The 21,455-nt window shown below is 41.6% G+C and overlaps 1 protein-coding gene across 2 annotated transcripts; it reads left to right on the forward strand.

Annotated features, from left to right (window-relative positions):
* The first annotated feature begins 739 nt into the window (after positions 1-739).
* PRKAA1 (protein kinase AMP-activated catalytic subunit alpha 1) lies at positions 740-20,470 on the forward strand. Of its 2 annotated transcripts, XM_086479245.1 has the most exons (9): positions 740-884; positions 6,330-6,471; positions 9,454-9,547; positions 11,234-11,378; positions 13,142-13,229; positions 14,123-14,347; positions 16,131-16,617; positions 16,995-17,121; positions 20,176-20,470. In XM_086479245.1, exons 1-9 carry the CDS (start codon positions 755-757, stop codon positions 20,418-20,420), a joined length of 1,683 nt encoding a protein of 560 aa, XP_086335371.1. In that variant the 5' UTR covers positions 740-754; the 3' UTR covers positions 20,421-20,470. The 2 variants fall into 2 exon arrangements, with proteins under 2 accessions (XP_086335371.1, XP_086335372.1); XM_086479246.1 differs by lacking the exons at positions 740-884; positions 6,330-6,471; positions 9,454-9,547; positions 11,234-11,378; positions 13,142-13,229 and adding an exon at positions 13,556-13,599.
* The last annotated feature ends 985 nt before the right edge of the window (positions 20,471-21,455 follow it).

A 21,455-nucleotide genomic window follows, 5' to 3' on the forward strand; every position in this document is an offset into this window, starting at 1 on the left:
CTACACCAGCCCGCTTCCTCGGACACTGCCACAGACCTTTGCCACTGCTGCAGCCACCGCCCCGGCGGCAGCCGCTGCCGGCGGTCCACAGGCACCCCGCGGCTGTGGCAATGCAGCTGAGCGACCTCATCGTGCGGTTTCTTCACTAGAAGCAGGTGGACGCCCTCAACAACTCCTCACCGCGGCGCCGGGAGCGCTTCACCGCCGCTTCCCGCCTTCCGCGGGTACAGGCCCCCGCGGCGATGGCGGTGCCAGAGGGCAACACGGGGCACCCTCAGCTTCCAGCCGGCCTCTCTCCAGACCCACGGGCCGTGCCGCCTCCGCCAGCGGCGGACCCAGGCCAACTCCTCGGACGGCGGCGCCGCCGAGGGGAGCCGCCACCGAGCAGCGAGCCCTGCGCCGGCCCTGACCCTCGGTCCCGAAACCCGAATGAACCTCGCTCTGCTCCTCGGCCGGGGGTGTGTGAAAACGGGACGGCCCCCTCGGGCCCTCACTCCGCCTCGCAGCCTCCGGGGGCTGTTTCTCCCGCCGCTCCGCTTCGCCTCGCCCCGCCGGCAGGAGCCGCACCCCCCCCGCGGCGCCGGTGGGCCGTCCCGGCGCCCCCCGCCCGGAACCGCGATGGTTTGTCCTCGGGGAGGGCGGGCAGGCGGGAAGTGCGGCGTTCGCTTCCGGGTTTCGGGCGGGCGCGCGCTGTGTGGTTGCTCCTCCCCCCGCCGGAGCTCCGGCCCGTCCCGTCCCGGCGCTGGCGGGCGCTATGCGCAGACGCGGCCCTTGGCTCAAGATGGCGGCGGCGGATAAACAGAAGCACGAGCACGGGCGGGTGAAGATCGGTCACTACATCCTGGGCGACACGCTGGGCGTCGGCACCTTCGGCAAAGTCAAGGGTGAGCCGTGGGGAGCGGGGCCGCCGCCTGACCCGCGGGGCGGCCCGGCCCGGCCCGGCCCGGCTGCGGGGAGCGGCGAAGTCTTTCCTGCCGCCGCCGCCTGCGGTCGCCTCCCGGCGGCCGGTCCGCTGGGGCCAGGCGGCTGCCGAGGCCTGGCCGGAGGGGGCGTGGGGGGGCCCGGGCCGCCGCTGCCCCAGCGCGGGCTTGGTCCCGCTCCGCCTCCCGTCCGGAGCGCTACGGCGGGCTGAGCTCCGCCGGGGGCGACGCCGGGAGACCGGAGCTGCCCGGCCGTTCCCGCCGGGCCGGGTGAGTCAAAGGGCTGCGGTGGCCGCTGGAGCGCGGTCCGACGGGGGCGGAGGGAGAGGGGTTGGGGGGAGCGGCCACAGGCCGGCTGGGGCAGCCGGCGGAAGGCGTTGACGGGCCGTTAGCGGGACCCTCGGCCCCGGGGCGGGGTGGGGGCCGCAGGCCGAGCGTGCGGTGCGGGAGCGGCGGTTGTCACGCTGCGAACGCCTCGGGGAGAGGAGCTGTGTGCGCTAGCCCGCCGGGGCGGGACTTGCAGCCCGCAGCGGGAAGTGGTGGCTGGGGAGAAACAGCTTTCTCTTTAAGTATTTGCGGAAATAATTACTGGAAGTTAGTGAGGCTGCAATTATTTAAAATAGCACCGGATATGCAGTGGAAGTAGGGAGCCTTGATTCTTGAGCTGTCTCTACATTACATTTTGCTCTGCAGGTAGTGAAGTGACACTTGATGTCCTTATAAGGAAGGCAAGATTTTTTTCTTCTACAGAGAGAGAAATAAGCATAAAAAGATGAGTCTGGGATTATTGGATTAACGGGCAACACAGCTCATGCATAGATATGGCAAGACTTTATGCTGAATCTAGTTGACCGGTGGTTATCAAAGTTTTTTTTCAGCTCGGGCTTTAAAAACTTTTTCCAGTTGGGGTGCAGGCTGTGCTGCAAATTTGAAGCCTTGTAGAAAAAAAAATAGAAGTTAAATTTACCCTTGATGCCATCTGCCACAGGTGGAAAACCTGTGCCTTAGCTTACACTGTGCTTGCTGTGTTGTTTGTGAGAATTACTCAAATACTGGGGTGTGCGTGTTGAAAATGTTCTTTCACAAATGAGTTAGACGAGAGTCTGGTTGTATTCTTCATCAGGTTTCTTATGGTTAACCTAATAGATTGCTCGTGATTATAAGCAGTGAAAAAACGCAGCTTATTCTACTGTATCTAATGTGCTAGCTTAACATGATACCTCTTTTCAGCGTAGGTGTTCCTGTTGTATGTTCTTTGCACAAGCTCTTTCAGCTGTTGGATTGTTCTGAAGAAATTACTAATGTATAGAGTGTATTTGTGTCTTAAGAATACCTAGGAAAACAGTGGAAGGTATTTTGACAATAGAGCCCTTCAAGTGTCCTTTTTTCAAGGCAGGCTTATAAAGTGACACCCCCAGCCGCTTGGGAGCAGTGACCCCCAAATGGCAGCTGAAGTACCATTTCCTTCCTTGGGAACTTAGCAGCTCCTTAAATAGAGAGGAAATGAGATAAGGCAGAAGAGAGAGGCATCACATTTTCCTTCCTCTTGAAGGGACTGCATGGTTGAGGGGAGGAGGCAAAGATGTTTTGGGTTTTTTTTCTTCCCCTTTGTGCACTGCACAAAGCTCAGGTTGGCATGCCCGTAGATGTTCTAATATGCTCTTAAATTGCTTAGAGTGCTGTTGCACTACTGCTGCTGTTTTCATCTCTGTTGGCAAAGACGTGTCTGAAGTTGAAACCCTGAAAGATGGTCAATTTGTGGAGCTATTTTTATGATTTTAATATATTATTGAGTGTCGCTCCTATTTATATTTCATGCATCACAGCTTGAAACACTTAATTGAAAAAAAAAATAGTTGCCAGGTTTTTTTTACTATTGTATTTTCATAATACCACTCTGCCTTATTTAGTTGAAGATAGGTATTCTTTTAGCCTGCTTTGTAACTGTTGATTATGCAAAGAGTACATACATGTGTGTATGAACATATTTTTTGTTGAGGATGGGGGAGAAATCACCTTGTGGTGAAATACAGCGTCATTCTGCATACTAAATACCTTCCTTAAGTGGCTTGGGAATTTATGTAGGATCAGGAAGCAAGTGTTAGTGTTTGTGGACTGATGCTCTCTTCTGGATGGCCTCATAATCAGTTTTCTAATCGCAGACCCGCTGAACTGAGTTTAGAGACTGTCGCTCCTGCACTGCGACAGTTAAAAGAAGTCACTGATGCTCTGAGACTCTGTCACTGTCTTGAAAATCTTAGTGCTACGAATAGCAATAGGGAAGCTTGAAGGCAGTTGGTATTATCAGAGTAAAGAAATACAGGGAAATCCTAAGTCTGTGAAGTGAACTTCTTTTTGCAGTGATTTTTTTTTTGAAGGACTGGTAGCTGATTGAGGATTAGGGTATCTAACATAAATTTTGATTACTTCTAATTTGTGAGTGTTCTCTTTTATCGGTAAAAACTGTCAACAGCTGATGCAAAGTAGTTTTCAGAAGGATAGGGCTGGCTGCTTACTTTTCTATATGATGCTACCATCCGAAGTATGTCTTTCAGTTCTGTCTTTATGCTGAATTCAAAAGTAGTCGGCGGTCTGTTACCAGTTAGTGTCTGATGTTTTGCTGATGACAGATGTCTTGAACCATATCGAGAAAACAGTTTTTATTTCATGAAGTAGATGGTCATTGGAAACTCGTATCTTTAAAAGCTAGATTTGTTACAAATTGACATTTTTAAAAAGATGCAAAAATTACAGAAGAAAATAGCAATTCAATTTGAAATGTCTTAATCAAGTGAACAGGCTTTTTTGGGATCTTTTTGCACCTGCATAAAACCACAGTATGCTTTCATTACAATAATTTATTCAAAATTGCCAAACAGTTGAAGAAGCAGAAAATCTTGTTTTCTCCCAGTCAATGAATAAAATTAAGGCTTGAGACACACAGTCTTGAAGGCTGTGACAGCTAGAATTGGTTTTAGTCAACTGCAAATATTACTGTTTAATTACTGTGAGTGAAAAATGTGTTTTGAAAAGCTCTTACGTGCCTTGCATATTGAACATAGATTGCTGTAGCTAATAAATTACTTTCTAATGGTTTTGAGTTGTAATGAAGTTCAAATGTTAATCTAAGGTAGACTGACAAATCAGAAATGAAACAAATTGGCTGATAAATAAGACTTTATAACACAGTGCATGTCAGGATGGGTATTTATACTCTAAGCTGTAGAATTGCTCGAATGTATATGCTGCTTACTAAATGAAACACATGCTTGAATGTACTTTAAAGCAAAGGAAGATGTAAATCTGTGTGTCTAGCTGATTTTTGGTTAGTTTCTATGAAGGTGTTTCTTACTAACCAAAATTAATGTTAAATTTTAACTTGCTGATAAAAGGTGTTTTGTTTTTTTTTTTTCAAATACTTCTGGCTTCAGTTCACATTATTGATAGGCAAAGACTTTGTCATTTAAATTGAATAGTTGCTTTTCTGATGTTTTGTGTTAATGATTCATTACTCTTTAGGGTTTGAACATAGGTGGTATAATTTGTTGTGTTCCTTTAAAACTTCAATCACATTTGAACTGAAGAAAACAGAGGGGATGTGATTGCTTTAATTGTAAATTTGGTTGAAAGCAAATAATTTTCATAGGTGACAAGATTTTACAGTTCTAGGCGCTCACCTGCCGATGCTTTGTGGTCTGTCTAGAACTTGTGATGGATGTGGTCTTTGTCCTGTATTCCTCATCAGTGCAAACGTGCCTTTCCAGTTTGGTTATTGTGGCCGTTTTTAGGTAATGGCTCCTTAGAATGAGGGGTTGTGGTTTTTTTCACCTTGCAGTTGGAGCCTTTCTGTATTCTCATGTACAAAAGGCGTCATGGTGATGGCTCAGGGTCTTGGGTAATGCAGTACTTAATTACTTCGCTACAGGAATTTGGGCAAAACTACTGTATTTTACACAGTGGCTGTCTTCTTGTTGTAAGAATAATCATTCACCTGCTTATGATATCTGTGTCTCTGATGAGAATTTCTTCTCGTGTGCATTGGTTTTTAGCCCAGCATGAAGGAAAAAGCCAGCAGGAACCTCCTGTGTTGGGAATGAGATTAACAGATTGATAGGTGTTTGCTAATTCTGTCCAAGTTATTTGTTGAATGCAGAAAGATTTTCATGGATCACTGTTGCTTATCACAGCTTCCCATGGATATATTTAACTGAAGCTTGAAGCCTGGGCTTAGTTAAATTCTCAAGTGAGGAGAGGCACCCAGATGAGTAAGTAATGTGTTCAGCACAGGTCTGTTAGAGCACAGGTCTGGTAGCAATGTCCACTCAAGTGGACAAGAATGAACCATGTAGGTGTCCCTGGAATCTGGCTTATCTTCAAAAGGTGGGGATCAGGGTGGTGAATGGAAGTGGTGTAGTTATAATCACTGCATGCAGAAACCAATGCAGATAGTGAAGCCTTCTAGTGAAGCAGATACTTGCCTTCTGCAGCTTATCTGTGAACGAATGTTTGGTTTAAGAAAAATATTCTTAGCAATTTTGTTGTGGCTGCTTCCAATAGCACCTGCAAAACTATGGACTTTAAGAGGGGTAACTGTCTAGGAAATATTTTGTGCTTTTGAGTTCCTCTGAAAGGAAAATTAAACTCTTCTAGAAGTAGGAAAGAAACTGAGGAATTTATGAGGTTGCATATTTGCATTGCATCTTGTTACTATTGGGTTTTATTTTGTACATTTCCTGTAGCTTTTGTCACTTATTTTACATAATAAAGCTGTAGTGTTTTCTGCACAGACTGTGGAGCTTATATATGGTCAGGCTGCTCCGTTTATTTTTTAAAGTAAATATTTGCTTAAAATAATTATTTTTTTAAGTAAACTGATCAGAAATTTTCAGTTTTAATTCAGAGTAATTACTGAAACAGGCTTCTTGAGGGAAGGATAGCAGTGATTTCTTTAATAACAGTGATCCTTGCAGATAAAGTCAAAGAGCTGCAGGAAAACACATCTGAGTGGGTTACCAAGTGAGACAAAAGCTTGGAATGACTTAGGGAGAGAAAATGGTCTCCCTAATTAGCAAGGGTGGCAATATATTGGGATATGCTTTGTTTGTTTGCAATAGTGCAAATATGTAGTCACACTGCAAGACTTCTGAGGGTTAAGTTTGTTTCTCTTACAGTCTTCTAATGGTAGACATTACGTCCCATTCATCTTCTAATGGTAGAATTGTGGGAGAAATCTGAGTAAGGCAGAAGAAATGATGTGCCATCTGGTTTTTAGCCTCCCCAAAGATAATGGGGATATGTGAAGTGTTAACATCTCAGCTTGTATTTTTTTACTACAGCTGGAATGGACATACCAGTGTCTTTCCAGAGCAACTGAGAACTGTGACTTAAATACTGCCTTGTTCCTTGCAGTTGGCAAACATGAATTAACTGGACATAAAGTTGCAGTAAAGATCCTGAATCGACAGAAGATTCGCAGCCTTGATGTTGTAGGAAAAATCCGCAGAGAGATTCAGAACCTCAAACTCTTCAGGCATCCTCATATAATTAAGCTGTAAGTTTTGCTTGCTGTAATCTAACATATTTAAACAGTAATCTCTTTTTGCTGTCACTGATCTGAAATGTACTTAAAGAGTAATACTAAGAGCAGTATCTTGCAAGGAAAGTAACCAGCTTCCAACTATGCCACCGTTTTCAGTGTTCTCTGTAATGCGTTTTCACAAAACTGATCTTCTCTGCAAGCCTGAGAACGTCCATTAGATCTTGCTTACAAATTGTTTGGACAGGTATATAAAAGGTAATGGTGTAATAGCTACTTCTGGTAGCATCCATTTATATTTTTAGCTGCTACTTTGGTTTTCTTTTTCTGGTTATATTTGATCTTTTTTCTGCTTAGAAAATGAGTTAAGAACAAGATTGTAAATGGCATTTCTATGGTAAGTTTATTGTGTTTTCTTACTCAAAATATGTTTTTAGTGATGTGCTGGTCAGTGAATTGTGGTTTTCCAATGTAGATGGTGCTCTGTGAGATTTTTCTGAATTAAGGATGTGCAGTTTGTTAAATGTGAGTGGTATTTCAGAATTCTTGAATATAGCTGCTACCACTTGTCCAAATGTGGTATTTGCAGCGTGCCTGTTTACATCTGTTAGTTAATCAGTGGAGTTCAGAGTACAGTTGAGTCTGTCTCACGATAGACCTATTGTGTCTGGTCTGAGGAAATAAATTATAAATGCCTTTCATTTCCTGTAAAGTTAACCTGCAACTCCAGAGTGTGGATTACTTTCACTGTCTTAATCTTGGTGTGGGTGTTAGGTTTTTTTTTTATTGGCAGAGTCTTGTCTTAAGACTGCCACTGACAGATGCCATCACTATACACTCACTTTAATTTGACAAGAGCTCTTGCCTTGGAGCTAAATTGGATGTGTAAAATGCACTTCTTCAGAGGGTTAGTTTTCAGAAGACTGTTGAACAGATTTAGGTGCAAAATTGCTAGTGCTGCCAGTTAGAGTTCATGAACAAGTCCAAAGGACATACCTGTAGCCAGAAACAAAATAGGAAGTGTCAGTGTACCAGCTGAGATATGGGGGTGGAACAGAAATGTGTACTTGTGTTGTTGCTAAACTATTAACTCGGCTTAAGAGGTTTCAGATGACAATTTCTTTCTCCGGGAATTATGGGGAGAATTTTTTCTCTCCTGTGGCTGGAGAGAAGGGACAAGGTATAGGAGATGATGGGAAAATTGATGGATCCCAAACTTTTCAGTTATTTAGCCTGCATTTATAAAGCAGGAGGATTATTAGCTTATGTGTAAATAGCATTTGAGATGTAATTGATACTGTTGTGCAGGTAGACTTGCTGGTCACTTAGGATCATGCTGCTCATGCTGTTACGGACTGGATTGGGGAGTTGCTAGATAGCAGCTTAGGGTATTTGGGATAAAGATAAACAGATTTTCTCAGCTTAATATTACAAATTAGACATTGTCCTATCTGGAACATTGTTGTGTTTTATGAAAAGCTTCATCCATGGCTTTAGCAGTCTGTACAATTGCAAGCCTGTTGCAAGAAGATTTTCTTTCTATACAGTGCTTTAAATAGAAACCTTTGAGCATCTCCTCATGTGGTTTTTGACCTCTAGCAGTAGAACGCATTTTGTTTTCCTACTGAAAATTCCCTCTTTTTTGCATTCTGGTCATCTGTGTTCTGTGGTTTGATAACAGTCTTTGTACTATAGATAGGTAACTATTCCATAACCAGAAAAATGAGCTGGCTATAGAGAAGCACAGTAGTAACTTTTGGATTAAAAAGGATTAAAATACTATTTCTGTAATAATGTCTTAGCCATGGCTTCAGAATGTTGTTGATATTTAAGTATATGAGATACTTTCAGCTAAGGTATTAGAGAGGAAATCGGTGAAAGTAAAGCATCTTGGACTACCAAGTTTTAGGTAAAACTAGCTTTGAAGGTCTCATATTGATAACTGCCTCAGAAGGGTATTGAGGTTATTGAAATCTTACTCTATAATACTAAGCTGTTAAAATAGATACACACACATGTGCACACATTGACCTGGATAGTCTGAACTCATTGCTGTCTATGTAGTTAAAGAATACCTTGTCTCAGTAAGCTGAAGCACGTCTGTTTTCCCCTTTGTCTTGGCATCAGCATTTTGAAGAATGTTGCAGTTCTGTAGGGTATGTGTTGACTTCAGTTATTTATTACAGTTCCAATATTTGCATGTGCAGTACCTTGAAACATACATTTTTATCCATTCACTACCTCCTGTCTTCTCAATATCTGTATTTTGGCTGAAGTGCTATCAGTGTTCATTTTCATGTTCTATTAAAAGACACTTCCGACTGCTGTAAAGGGAGGTTAAACAACTTTTAGTTAAGGATATGTAGAACAAAATTGAAATCTCTTAAATGGGGAATTTGGCTATAAACCAGTTATTTCAAAACTTTAAAGGTTTTTTTGAAACTTCATTGAAGTAGAATGATAAAAATATAATAACCGAAGTGTTAATACTCTTAAATTCTAATGATAAATTTAGGTCTCTTTGTAAAATATGATGTTCATGTTTATTAAAAGTAATTTCTTTTTTCTACTTTTGAAGTACACTTTATTTATGGCAAGTCAGGTTTTTTGCATGTTAAGGTTGAGAAGTGTGTATTTTTGAGACAGTAGCAAAGTCTTTTTGAATTCTTTCCTTGCTGCACCAAGCTGTCTGTGAGGCAGCACTGTAATAGTTTCATAGAAATCATTTAGACTAAGCTTAGTCCTCTGAAAGTGTAAAGACTGATATTCCTGGTAGGGAATACAAATTTCCTGCTAGTCTTGGCAATGAGTGCATCACATAGTGAAAGGAGAGGAAATACCATCTGAAAAATGTTGTCATTCCAGTAGCTGTAAATTTGCTAATAAATATTTTAAAATATTCCTTTGTCTGACTCTTTGCACAACTTTGGTTTTAACTAAATGTAACTAGTATCTCTTACTGAGCATGTAGACTGACCAGATACCTTCTCTTATCAGGTACCAGGTCATCAGTACACCAACTGACATTTTCATGGTGATGGAATATGTTTCAGGAGGAGAACTGTTTGATTATATCTGTAAAAATGGAAGGGTAAGAAGTAGTCCAACTCTACAAATCAAGGACTTGGATTCTATTACTGCTTTTGCAACATTCCTTTGTCACCTGACACTGAGGGGACAGACAGGTTCTTTTTGGGCATCCCTGACAGAATGATATAATTAAAGCTTTATTTTCTTAACAGGATATTATGATTAGTGTAGCACAGAATTTATGATTAGAGTGGCACAGGATTTCTACAAGCAGAATCAGTGTGGTACAATCTATAAATAGCTCAATATAGCATTTATAATACAACTTAACTTACAATTTCTAATCACCTAGACCCTCTGCAGATCAGGTTAGATCTTAATACATGGTTTGCTGTATCAATATAACAATCACAGTCTAGACTTGAAAGTCATATGAAAGAATAAGAGTCAATCAGTCCTTGGAGGAAGCAGAGGAAGGTGGAGGTGTCCCTGGTCATGAGGGGGATCATGGGTCTCACTGTCCCGCAGTGGTGCCAGTCCAGGTTCCACACTTGTAACTGATTTTATGGACAGTGCTCTGTGAGCTGTTACACTTCCCTGGTCTGTGATGGGGTCGTCACCACTGCCTGGCTGGCCAGGTCCGTGACACCTTCAAGGCCAGTAAGGAAGGGGGCAATCGGCCTGGTGCCCAGGAATCTTGAGGCTGGTTGGGAGGGGAAGAAAAAAATCTGTTTGGTTTGTTTGCTTGGTTCACAGGGACGTCAGGGCCTGAGAATTAGGGAAAAGGCACGAATATGTATTGCTCAGTCACAGAACGGCTGCTTGCCTCATAAAATTGTGGTAGTTTTGCTAACTACATTACCGGGGCTGGGAGGAGGGGGTACCGGTCACACCCTGTTAAATGAAGGTTTGGTTTTTATATGTTCAATATTAATTTTGCTGTTAGCAAATAAAATATGCTTTATGACTACATCTTGTTCTGAAAGCAAAAATGGTTATGTCTTAACATGTTTCAGATCTGTATATATGACTTTGTCATAGCATTCTTCCTATCTACTGATTCTGATATGTTAATTTACAGTTATTGGGTACAAACTGGATGGATATGTATCCAGTTGGAGTAGCTGAAAACCAAGTATGGGAAAGCTACCATTGAGCCCTCATTACCCTCTGCTACTGGTAGAACAGTTTCTGTGAAAGCTCCAAAATCACTGTCGACAAACCGTCTAGATAGCCAGGATGCTTTTAGTTAGTTGTTAGAACAAACTTTAACATGGATTAGGGCATGTTTGTAGGAAATGCCCAGCTGAGTCTGCTGTTTGGGTCTAGCTGCTAATAGCATAAATAGCATATAAAATTTATCACTTCTGTGCTGTGTGTCAGCAGCTTTTGTCAACTTAAATCTTAACACCTTGCTTCAATGTCAGAGATCATTGATGTTCCAGTTAAACAAAATCAGTGTTTGGGTGCTAATGTTTCTAGTTACTGAATACATCTGCCTAACCAAGTTTCAAAAGTGTGACTGAGAAATTTCAGTGTCTTTCTGAGTTGGTGAGTATGTCTTAGTTTAGTCATTTTAGAGCTATGATACAAACAAATAATGTAAGCTGGGAAGTTTTCTGCTATGAGTTCTGATAATCTGCTATATAAAGTATCAAAACTATAAACGATAACTTTAATTCATATAAATGAAAAACAAGTTATCTTCCACTGTCTCATAATTGTTTAAAACCTTTGTGTGTCTTAGCTTGATGAGAAGGAAAGTAGACGTCTGTTCCAGCAAATCCTTTCTGGTGTGGATTACTGCCACAGGCATATGGTAGTACATAGAGATCTGAAGCCTGAGAATGTGCTGCTTGATGCACACATGAATGCCAAGATAGCTGACTTTGGTAAGTATTGCTATTTTATATCTGTTACATTTCTGGTGTTTAGATTCTGTTAATGACCATGGAAAGTATTTGATAAAATGTATATACTTGAATATCCTGGTGGCAGGACACAATACAAGAACCTGAAGAGTATGAATGCAAAGCAAAGTTACGTTCTTGCACATGTGTAGAACTTGTTTTTCTCTTAAGCTTTCTTTTCAGGTAATTGCTGTGACTGGGTGAAATTGTGGGCTGATTTGTTTGGTTTTGCTAAACATTTTCTGCGAAATGCTAAATAGACTTGGTTCCTGACCTTTCCACTTCAAAAGTTTCTCCTATTGCCTGTTTCACCATGTGTAAAATGTAGATGCTTATCTGTCTTGGAAGTGCAGCACAAGGGCAGTTCATAACTTTTTAAGGACCACATGGCTATAGTAAAATACACTAGTCCTCCTATTAAACTACTCTAAATTCACTTTAAAAACCGTAAAGATGTGATTGAAAAAATCTAAACATAAAAGGTAAACTAAAAACACCTAATCTTGCAAACTTCTGTGATTTTTTTGCTATATACGTGCCTAACTAATCAGAAAGCTTAGTTGTTTATACTAGCTGTCTGTGTCACAGCTGCTGAGAAGACTGACAGCTAATTCTTAGAACTATCTGAATCAGGAAACCTCACTATACAAGCATAGTAAGGTATCCGTACTGCTGTATCATCATGATATATCTCTTCCAGACATAGTGGATAATAACTGCCCTTATAAAGCACTTGGAGGGCTCTGATGAAAGGTGCTAGGTGATGCTGAGTATTCTGTTTTAAAAGTATGGTGTTTAATTATGTGGGCATTGGGGATTATGTTTATTTCTTGTGTGTAGAAAGGAAGTACAGAAACTTATAAAAATGTCATTCTGTAACTTAAGTATCAGCAAAGCTGTAGCGTTTACTTAATTGCGATTAATGTATTAAACAAGAGCTTAATAAAAGCTTTTGTGTGTTAGAATACGAAAGCTAGCCAAGCTGTACTCTTTCATCTTCCCCCCCTGAAAAAGGATGTAATTCCTTCTTGGAGATAGAGTCCTCTGGTTTGTGGTAGTCCTGATCATGCAGCCTCCACTGATGAAACTGTAAGATATTTTCCACAGCTATTCTAGAAGCGGTAGTTTTTTACTGAGATTAGACTATACTGAGGGCTGATGAATGAAGTTGACCTAGTTCTAAATTACACTTCAAGTACTAACAGAATATCTAAAATCAGACTACTGAACTGCAGTGATTCAGGAACCAGCTGAGCAGTGTAGGTGTCTCAATCGTGTTAAAGTCATGTGTACTTCTCAGTTCTCTTATTCTATATAACCTCTTACAGAATTTTAGGCTGTTCTGTGGTACCATCTTCCACTTTGGCATTTAGAAGCAAATGTGGGTTTTAAGACTTTCTTGTTAATGACCAAAATCCTATCTTGCTGTGCTGCTCTATATCCCTTAGAGCAAATTTGTTCTCTGTCATGCCTGTGTCATCCAAATTGGACTGTTTTTTGTCTTGGAATGAATCTGTTCTCAAATATTTTTAAGTTGTGTGCAATAATGGGTTGATGTTACTCTATGAAGGACTGTGTGGCATGCTCATAAAAATTTCAGTAATTACAAGCAATATTACTTCTTTACTTAGATAAATTTGTTAATTTTCTAATTTGGCTTACTAGTGATTTGTTCTAGGTGGTATATACAGTGTGAAATCATTTTGCTCTCTGAATTTTTAGTAGTTACTCTTATACACTTTCAGGTCTATCAAATATGATGTCAGATGGAGAATTTTTAAGAACAAGCTGTGGTTCCCCTAACTATGCTGCACCAGAAGTAATTTCAGGAAGGTAGTTTCTTTTATATTGGATACATGTGTGCATGTATGTCGGTAATTTTGCTGCTTGATTCTAAAGGCTACAAAACTAGTTCAGTTGACAAGCTTGATGCTGAGAAACCGTGGGCTGAACTTTTAATTGCCTTGATAGTTTTTCATGAGTATTTAAGGCTTCTATGAAGTAGCTGTGAATAGTTCCTCTAAGGTGGAGGTCATGTCTAATGCCCCAAATCCAGTGTGTTACAGTGTGCCTGAATTGGCTTAAAAATCTCACTCACAGCTCAGATCTTACAAGTAGAGGCATGGATAGAATTCACGCAAAGTCTGCTGTGAAGTTGAGTAGCAGTGCAGTATCTGCTGCAGAATGGATACTCAGTCTCAAGGTAACGTCTTTTTTGGACTCTATGATTGTCAAATCTGCTGCTTTCAGCTGCCTACCCTAATATTGCTTCTTGCTGATTGGAGGCCAAATGTCTGTTGTATTTAGGCAGTGGCACAGAACATGTGACAAGTTCTGATATATGGACTTATCTTAAACTTTTCAGCCTCCCAGATTTGGGGGATAGCTGACTTTGCATAGATTCTGCTAGAACAATGATAACAGTATATAACATGGGCTGTCTTAGTAGGAGGTGCAAGTTTCTTTCAGTTTGCTGTTGTCTTAAATTGCATTTGTGGGTTATTGTTATACAATATTGGGGAAAACTGCATACTTGTGCCCTGTCACGTATTTGAAGGGGAAGGGTGCTAAAGTTCAAGGGAGGCATGGCATAGAACTGGAATGGTATAGTACTTGCAGATCAGTTGTCCTGAGTTCTACTGTAATACAATGTAAGAAAGCAGAGAAAAAAAAAATCTATTTAAATGTATTAAACACAGATCACTAATAGTTGACTTTTTCTCCAGATTATATGCAGGTCCAGAAGTAGATATTTGGAGCAGTGGGGTTATTCTCTATGCTTTGTTATGTGGAACGCTTCCGTTTGATGACGATCACGTGCCAACCCTTTTTAAGAAGATATGTGATGGTATCTTTTATACACCTCAGTACCTGAATCCGTCTGTAATTAGTCTCTTGAAGCACATGCTGCAAGTGGATCCAATGAAGAGAGCAACAATCAGAGACATTAGGTAAAACACTAATGTTTGGGGGGAAAAAAAAAAATGCCCTGGCTATTCCAAAGAGGCATGACTTAGCACAGTGCTGGGGCCTGGGCTGCACCTGCTGAACACTGCTCAATACCATTCAGCACTCTCAGGGAGGAGAGAGGGTCCCTGGATGTGAAAACATATCAGCAGACACTGTGGCTAAGCCAGAGATCCAGCCTTCAACTGTATCAGTTGCTCCTATAATTAGAAAGAAACAATGGAAGTGGAAGTCAGCTCTTTTAGTGAGGGATGAAGAAGCTTCTCCTCAGAGGGAGCAGGAGAGAGAACCAAATGGGGCAGGCTGTTCTGCAGCAGAGCAGTCACAAGAACAGGAGGAGGAAGGGACTTAACTCGTAAATGAGACAGAAACCACCAGATCCCTACATGAGCTGTGACATGCAAAAAGATTTCAGCCATCAGCCAGGGGAGCAAGTTGTCTGCTGGTTACTCTTATGCTGGGATATTGGGGCCAATAGTCAGGAATTAGAGGGTAAGGAAGCCTGGCAGGGTGGTATCCTTTGCTAGGGATGAGACCATTGACAAAGGGATTGTAAAAGAGGCAGGAATCCTCATCTTTGGAGGCGACCTTCAAGGAAGAACTTTTAAATTCCCCAAGCAAATGGACCACCATTGAGGGATGTGTGCAGTATCTGAGGGAATTAGCCATGTTGGAGGTGATCTATAGCAACCTGGATGACAATCAGGTATCCAAAGACCTGTGTGAGATCTGCTGTGTGCAGCCCATGTGGCAAAAGTTTGTATGATGTGCACCTACGTCGTATGCCAAGACCCTGTTGATAATGAGGTGGACAGACATGGGTTCACCACCTGTTGATGGATTGGCCAGCCAGCTCTGAGAATTTGAGGAGAACCTTGCTTCCTCAATATGGGCCTGCATCTCAGCTGTGGAGAAACCCACAAGTTTTTCTCACTTTTACCTTTCCGATACTCCATGCTATCCTACTCGGGGCGGGGAGGAGTGAGTGGCTGTGTGGTGCATAGTTTCCAGCTGGGGTTAAACCATGACATCCATGTAACTGCGCTTAAATCTGTAGCACGTCCTTAATGCTATAGACTACAATACTTTCAAAATTAGTGTTGGGCCATACCTTTTGGCTAGTTGAGCTGCTTACTCTAGGCACACAAAACAATGTTATTTTTTTCTGTGTGACTGGGCAGTGTATTTCATTCCTTCTGTATCTTTCCTTTTCCCTCTTAAGAATACCAGCCCATGGGTGTAGTAAAGAGCTGCAGATCAACCCTTCTGAAGTTTCCCTCTTGGAGAGACAGCTAGTGGTCTTCTGAATGAAAGAAGCTTGTTTGGGCTGGGGAGCATGTGACTTCAGTGTTCAAAAATCTGTGACCAAACATCAACCAAAATATTATTCATCATCAGTATTTCTTAATGTTGTTGTGTATTGTTGCGTGTGCTTGGGGAGGGACAGCTCAAGTGGGTAATATAAGAATTTCCTTTGAAAAATACTTCAAAACTAACATAGTGGCAGTGAAAAATATAGCTCAGGTAGCTGAAAAACTTACAGGACAGAGGATTTATTTTTCAGTCTCCTGCAAAATGTCTAGCAAGATCTTGTGAAGGCAGTGATTACTTTCCTTCATATGCTGTTTTATTGTCTGTGCTGCACAGAAGGGAACTTGGACTGACAGCTGTGATTCTTTTTTGTACAGACTAAAAATAATTTTATTTTAAAAGAATTTAATATTAAAAAGATTTGCTTGCATAAATGGACTTTATTTTTAAATCTAGGGAACATGAATGGTTTAAGCAGGACCTTCCAAAATACTTGTTTCCTGAAGACCCATCATATAGCTCTACCATGATTGATGATGAAGCCTTAAAAGAGGTGTGTGAGAAGTTTGAATGCACTGAAGAGGAAGTGCTAAGTTGTCTATACAGCCGAAATCATCAGGACCCTTTAGCGGTTGCTTATCACCTCATTATAGATAATAGAAGAATAATGAATGAGGCCAAAGACTTCTACTTGGCTACAAGCCCACCAGATTCTTTTCTTGACGATCACCATCTGTCTCGCCCTCATCCTGAAAGAGTGCCATTTTTAGTAGCTGAAGCACCACGTCCTCGACATACTCTTGATGAGCTGAATCCGCAGAAGTCAAAACACCAAGGTGTAAGAAGAGCTAAGTGGCACTTGGGGATACGGAGCCAGAGTCGACCAAATGATATAATGGCTGAAGTTTGTCGGGCTATTAAACAACTGGATTATGAATGGAAGGTAATAGAATAAAGGATCTTTACAGCAGACAACAGTAAATTGCTGTTTGAGCTGTGTAGTTACATAGCCTAGAAGTCTGAAACTATGTTCTCCTGTGCTGGAAAACAATCTCATGTGCCTGTGCTGACTGCCTGTGCTTGCTGTGCGGGAAGGGTTGGGGGGAGGCTATTCATGCTGACAAGAAAAAGTATTGGGAACGTGTCTTTAACTTCTCAGTTGGGACTATAAGAATGTTTTTCTGTTGGCTAAAGAACCCCCACAACTCCAACAGATAAGCCTGAAATCACTTGATAACACCAGTGAGTTGAAATGCCAAAACCAATATGCAGTGCTTTTCAAGAAGTTCTGGTAACTGACTCAAATCTCTTTTGTACTAGGTTGTAAATCCATACTATCTACGTGTTCGAAGGAAGAATCCAGTAACAAGTGCATATTCCAAAATGAGTCTGCAGTTGTATCAGGTGGACAGCAGGACATACTTACTGGACTTCCGTAGCATTGATGGTATGTGAAGATTTACATAAGTCAATGGAGTTGTACGGGAAATGATTCTAAATGCAAACATATCTTAACTTACTTGTTTAGAAGTGAAATGTTGCCCTTCATTAGTTTAACCCAATCTAGATCTGTATTAGTGTTTCTTTATTCCTTCCTGGTCCAGTGTTCCTGTGATCTGATGGTTATCTGCTTGACCCCTTAAATAACAGCTTTTTAGCTACATCAGCTCCTGAACTGCTCCATTTTGTGTCTGCACCAGCACTAGTACCGATACAAAATTCGGATCTTCCAAACCCCCTTGCTTTCTAACACTCCTCACCGAGGTGGGAGGCTAGGTGCAGCTGGGTAAGGATTCAGTGAGGGAAACTCAGTAACAACAGAGCGTTATTAAGCAGGCATTCTTTATTGCAGCGCTGGGCAGCACTGGGCATGTTCCACCATGAGTGCTGCAGCAGGCTAGCAAAACACATCAGTTCATATACACAAAAATCATACGTATTCATCAGATTTCCTGAAAAGGGCAGTCTTAGGGTGATTAGTTCCTGGGATTCATTTACATAGTCCAAGCTTGTGCAGTAAATTTAGCTTTAGGGTCTTTTCATCCTCCTGGGATTGCTCATAGTCTTCCTTGCACTAGTTGAATCTTCCTTCCTGAGCACAAGCCAGGGCCCCTTTTCTGATGCAAATTCCTCTTGTAACAAGCAGTCCTGTAGATGTTTGCTGGGGGTTTCCTTAGCATCTGGCATGTGTAGATAGCTTTGGCTCCTTGGTGTCTCCTTAATGGCTCCTCGATACCTGGAGCTTTGTCTCCTTGAAACCTCCTTAATGGCTGCTTGGTGTCAGGCAAGATGTAATCTGTTTACCAACTTTGCTCATCAAATAGCTAAAACATCCTTGTGGGGGAAGGAAAACTCAGGAAAATGAAGACACAAACAAAACTAAGATCACAGTGAGGCCTTAGTTGTGGATTGCCAGGGTTTAGCTCTTTCAGTATTGCCAGTGCAAAAGGGAACAGGGCTGTGAGATTTGGATCAACTTAAGCTGCCTTTAGAGCCTCACTCCCAAATTTACACGTTAATTTAGATCTGAAGTAAGCATGTGAATAATATTTCCTAGTAAAGATAAAGCTTGGCATCTAGGTGTTTACATTTGACTTGGGCTGTACGTTGCTGTACTGCATCTGGCTGTGATGGGGTTAAATTTTCTTCACAGCAGCCTATATGATGCTGTGTTTTGGATCTGTGACTGTCAGAATGTTGATAACACACCAGTGTTCTGGCTGTTGCTGAGCAGTATTTGCATTGTATCTAGCCTTTCTTTTTCCCCACTCTGTCGCACCCAATGAATAGGCCAGGGATCAGCAAGTTTGGAGGGGTTGCAGCCTGTAGAGCTGAGCCAGACTGACCAAAGGGATATTCCATACCATACAACATTATGCTTAGCGAAGAAACTGAGGGGATGGGAGTCTGGGGAACGTAGTTTTGAGACTGGCTGGGCATCAGTCTGCTTTGGAGAGGTGGTGAGAGATTGCCTCTGCATCACTTTTTTTTTTCTTTCTTCCTCTTATTAAACTGTGTTTATTTCTGTCCATGAATTTTCTCAGTTTTGCCCTTCCAGTTTTCTTCTACATTGCACTGAGGTATTAGCTGCCAGACTGTTAGCCCACCAGTGCTAGCAGTGGACAGAACTTGAGATAGGAGTTGTATGCTTGCAGTAACCGGAGTCTTGAAAGCAGTTGGATGTATTTTATAGCGTGACAGTAACACAGTGTACAAATCCCAGTTGGATACCTTCCTGAAAATGAAAGGAGTAGCTAATAGAGACTGGCCACAAAGCTTGTTTATGGGCACAGTGGACTAAAGCGGAATTACCAACAGCCAATGTGCAGACGACGTGGCTAGGAAAACATGTGGCATGGAAAAAGGATTTACTGGAGTGTGGCTGGACTACAGTATAGGGTGGCTGAGGCCGTGTCTTGTGACAGTTTAATCTGATCTGACTTGGCAGTGCAGTTCTTGCCTCGTTCCTTCCGATAATACAGGAGCTTGCGTAGATCCAGTGGGACTTGATCCAGGGAACTAATCACTTTCCTGTACTGACCTACTGCAATACAGGACAAATGCCATCCCATTTGGAAGGGAGATGACTGCTTAGAGCTATGCGGCTGGGGGAGGGCAGCCTGCTGCAGTCCTGGTCTCAACTCTTGAGGAAATACAAGCCCCAAGACATGGATTTGCCATCTTTTCCAACAGTGAAGATGATTTGACTTTCCCTTCTCTCCATCACAGTTAACTGTTCTCTATTTCTCTCACCAAGCTGTAGTTTCAAGTAGCTTTGATGTGAAAAGGCAGTCTCTCCTGTGTTCACTAATTTTTCCTGGAAATAACTTTTCTGGTGCCAGGTGAGAGTCAGGCTAATATTCTGTATTTAAAGAAAGAAGAGAGACTTCAGCAGAATGTTGATTCTAAGATGAAAGTATTTCCTTATACTGAAACTTAAGCTGCTGCAGCTCAAATGTACAATCTACCATGGGGCAAAAAGTTCCAAAAGTGGAGAATAAATGAATGTAGATGTTAGCAATTAATGTATCAATGAATTGTAATTTAAAATATCATAAAAATAATAACCAAATATAAGGAAGAGAAAAATAGAATAAAGTAAGTGTTAGCAAAAAGCATCTACAGAATGTTTGAACTGCTATAGGACTTAACCTTATGATGCTATCCTGGTTTTGTTTTGCGTAACCTACATTGAACTATTTGCCGCTGAAATTAGTTCCTGAAAAATATGGCAAGTGCTGGTCTAAACCAGATATAAATGGTTTTCGAGCGTAGTTAAGACTACATGAGTAATGAGCATAAGGATACTTGCTTCTTGTTACTATATGTATAAGCTTTTATTTTGTATCGAATAGATAAAAACTGTTTATGTATTAATCAAGACTTTTAAAAAACAAGGTTTAGAAGGGTGAGAAGGGGAAGATGTTTCCTGGTCCTATCACTGTTTTGATACTGATAATCATTTTCTTCCTCTCTTCCCTTCCTGCCCCCTGCCCCCCAGATGAAATCACTGAAGCCAAGTCTGGGACTGCAACTCCACAGAGATCAGGTTCTGTGAGCAACTATAGATCCTGTCAAAAAGATTCAGATGGTGATGCACAAGGAAAATCTGCAGATACATCGCTTACCTCATCAGTGAGCTCTTCGCTTGACTCTTCTACAGCTGACTTAACTCCAAGACCAGGGAGTCATACGATAGAATTTTTTGAGATGTGTGCAAATCTTATTAAAATACTTGCACAATAATTTTGAAAATGGGCTTATTTTTTTATAGCAATAAGCATGCCTAAATCATAGTCAAATGCTTCCAATTATAATCAAGTTAAATGAACTAAGGCACTGAAAAAGCTAGCCACAGAAAGCAATTTGCACAGGGATTGAAATGATTATGGGCAGTTAACATAGATTATTTTGAAGCTGGTGTGAATTCTGATTGTTTGCTGTCCAGTAGCGTAATACAGGTGAAGGAAATCACATGCCCTTGGGGCATTGTTCATAACATTTTACATTGAGTGCACGTTAGGCTGCATATAACATTTAAGTTAGACAGACCTTCTTGTTTTTTTCACTGGGAATACATACATCCAATGCACTGCAAGCAAATGTACACTTACTAGTTCAGTCAGCTAAGTATGACTTGTTGGTCACCATCTACAGTTGTGCCTCAGTTAGTCAGAACTATCAACTTCTTCTAACAACATGTTAAAACTGCTGTGTTTCTTCCCCCTTATTTGACAGTAAATGATATAGTTTAATGCATTACAGTTCTAACAACTGGTGAGTTTGCTTAAATGCATGCAAATCCAGCCAGAGGGAGATGCTTGTAGGTGCTCTGTAACGCACTAAGGGTGAAATGTTGTGGCATGTGAGTAGAACAATTGAGTCCGCCGCAGTGGTGAGAGACTTAATGCTGAGAAGACTTGGCAGCCCATGGGCTACAACAAAATATTGCCCTGTGAAGGAGAACTGACAGCAAGCTCCTGATCTGTGCATATACCTTAGTGTGGCAGCAGTACAGCAGCTCCCTGCTGCTACTGCAGGCTGAGAATCCTTTTCTTAGAAACATGTGCATGTAGTTAAGAGCACAGCCTAGGGCCTGCTGCATGCTATTCCAGAATCTAAATTGACAGGTTTTTAAAATATATGGTAAGACTTTGATAACAGCTGTTTATCATGTTAACTTAGCATATACTATATAGAATTAACTTTGCAGTTGAAACTACATATATAGGTTAGGTTTTCCCAGGCCGGCTTTATAGCAAACTTTGCTATTTAATTATT

Source organism: Leptosomus discolor, chromosome Z, assembly GCF_034619465.1.
Source record: "Leptosomus discolor isolate bLepDis1 chromosome Z, bLepDis1.hap2, whole genome shotgun sequence".
In the NCBI taxonomy this organism is placed as follows: Eukaryota; Metazoa; Chordata; class Aves; order Leptosomiformes; family Leptosomidae; genus Leptosomus; species Leptosomus discolor.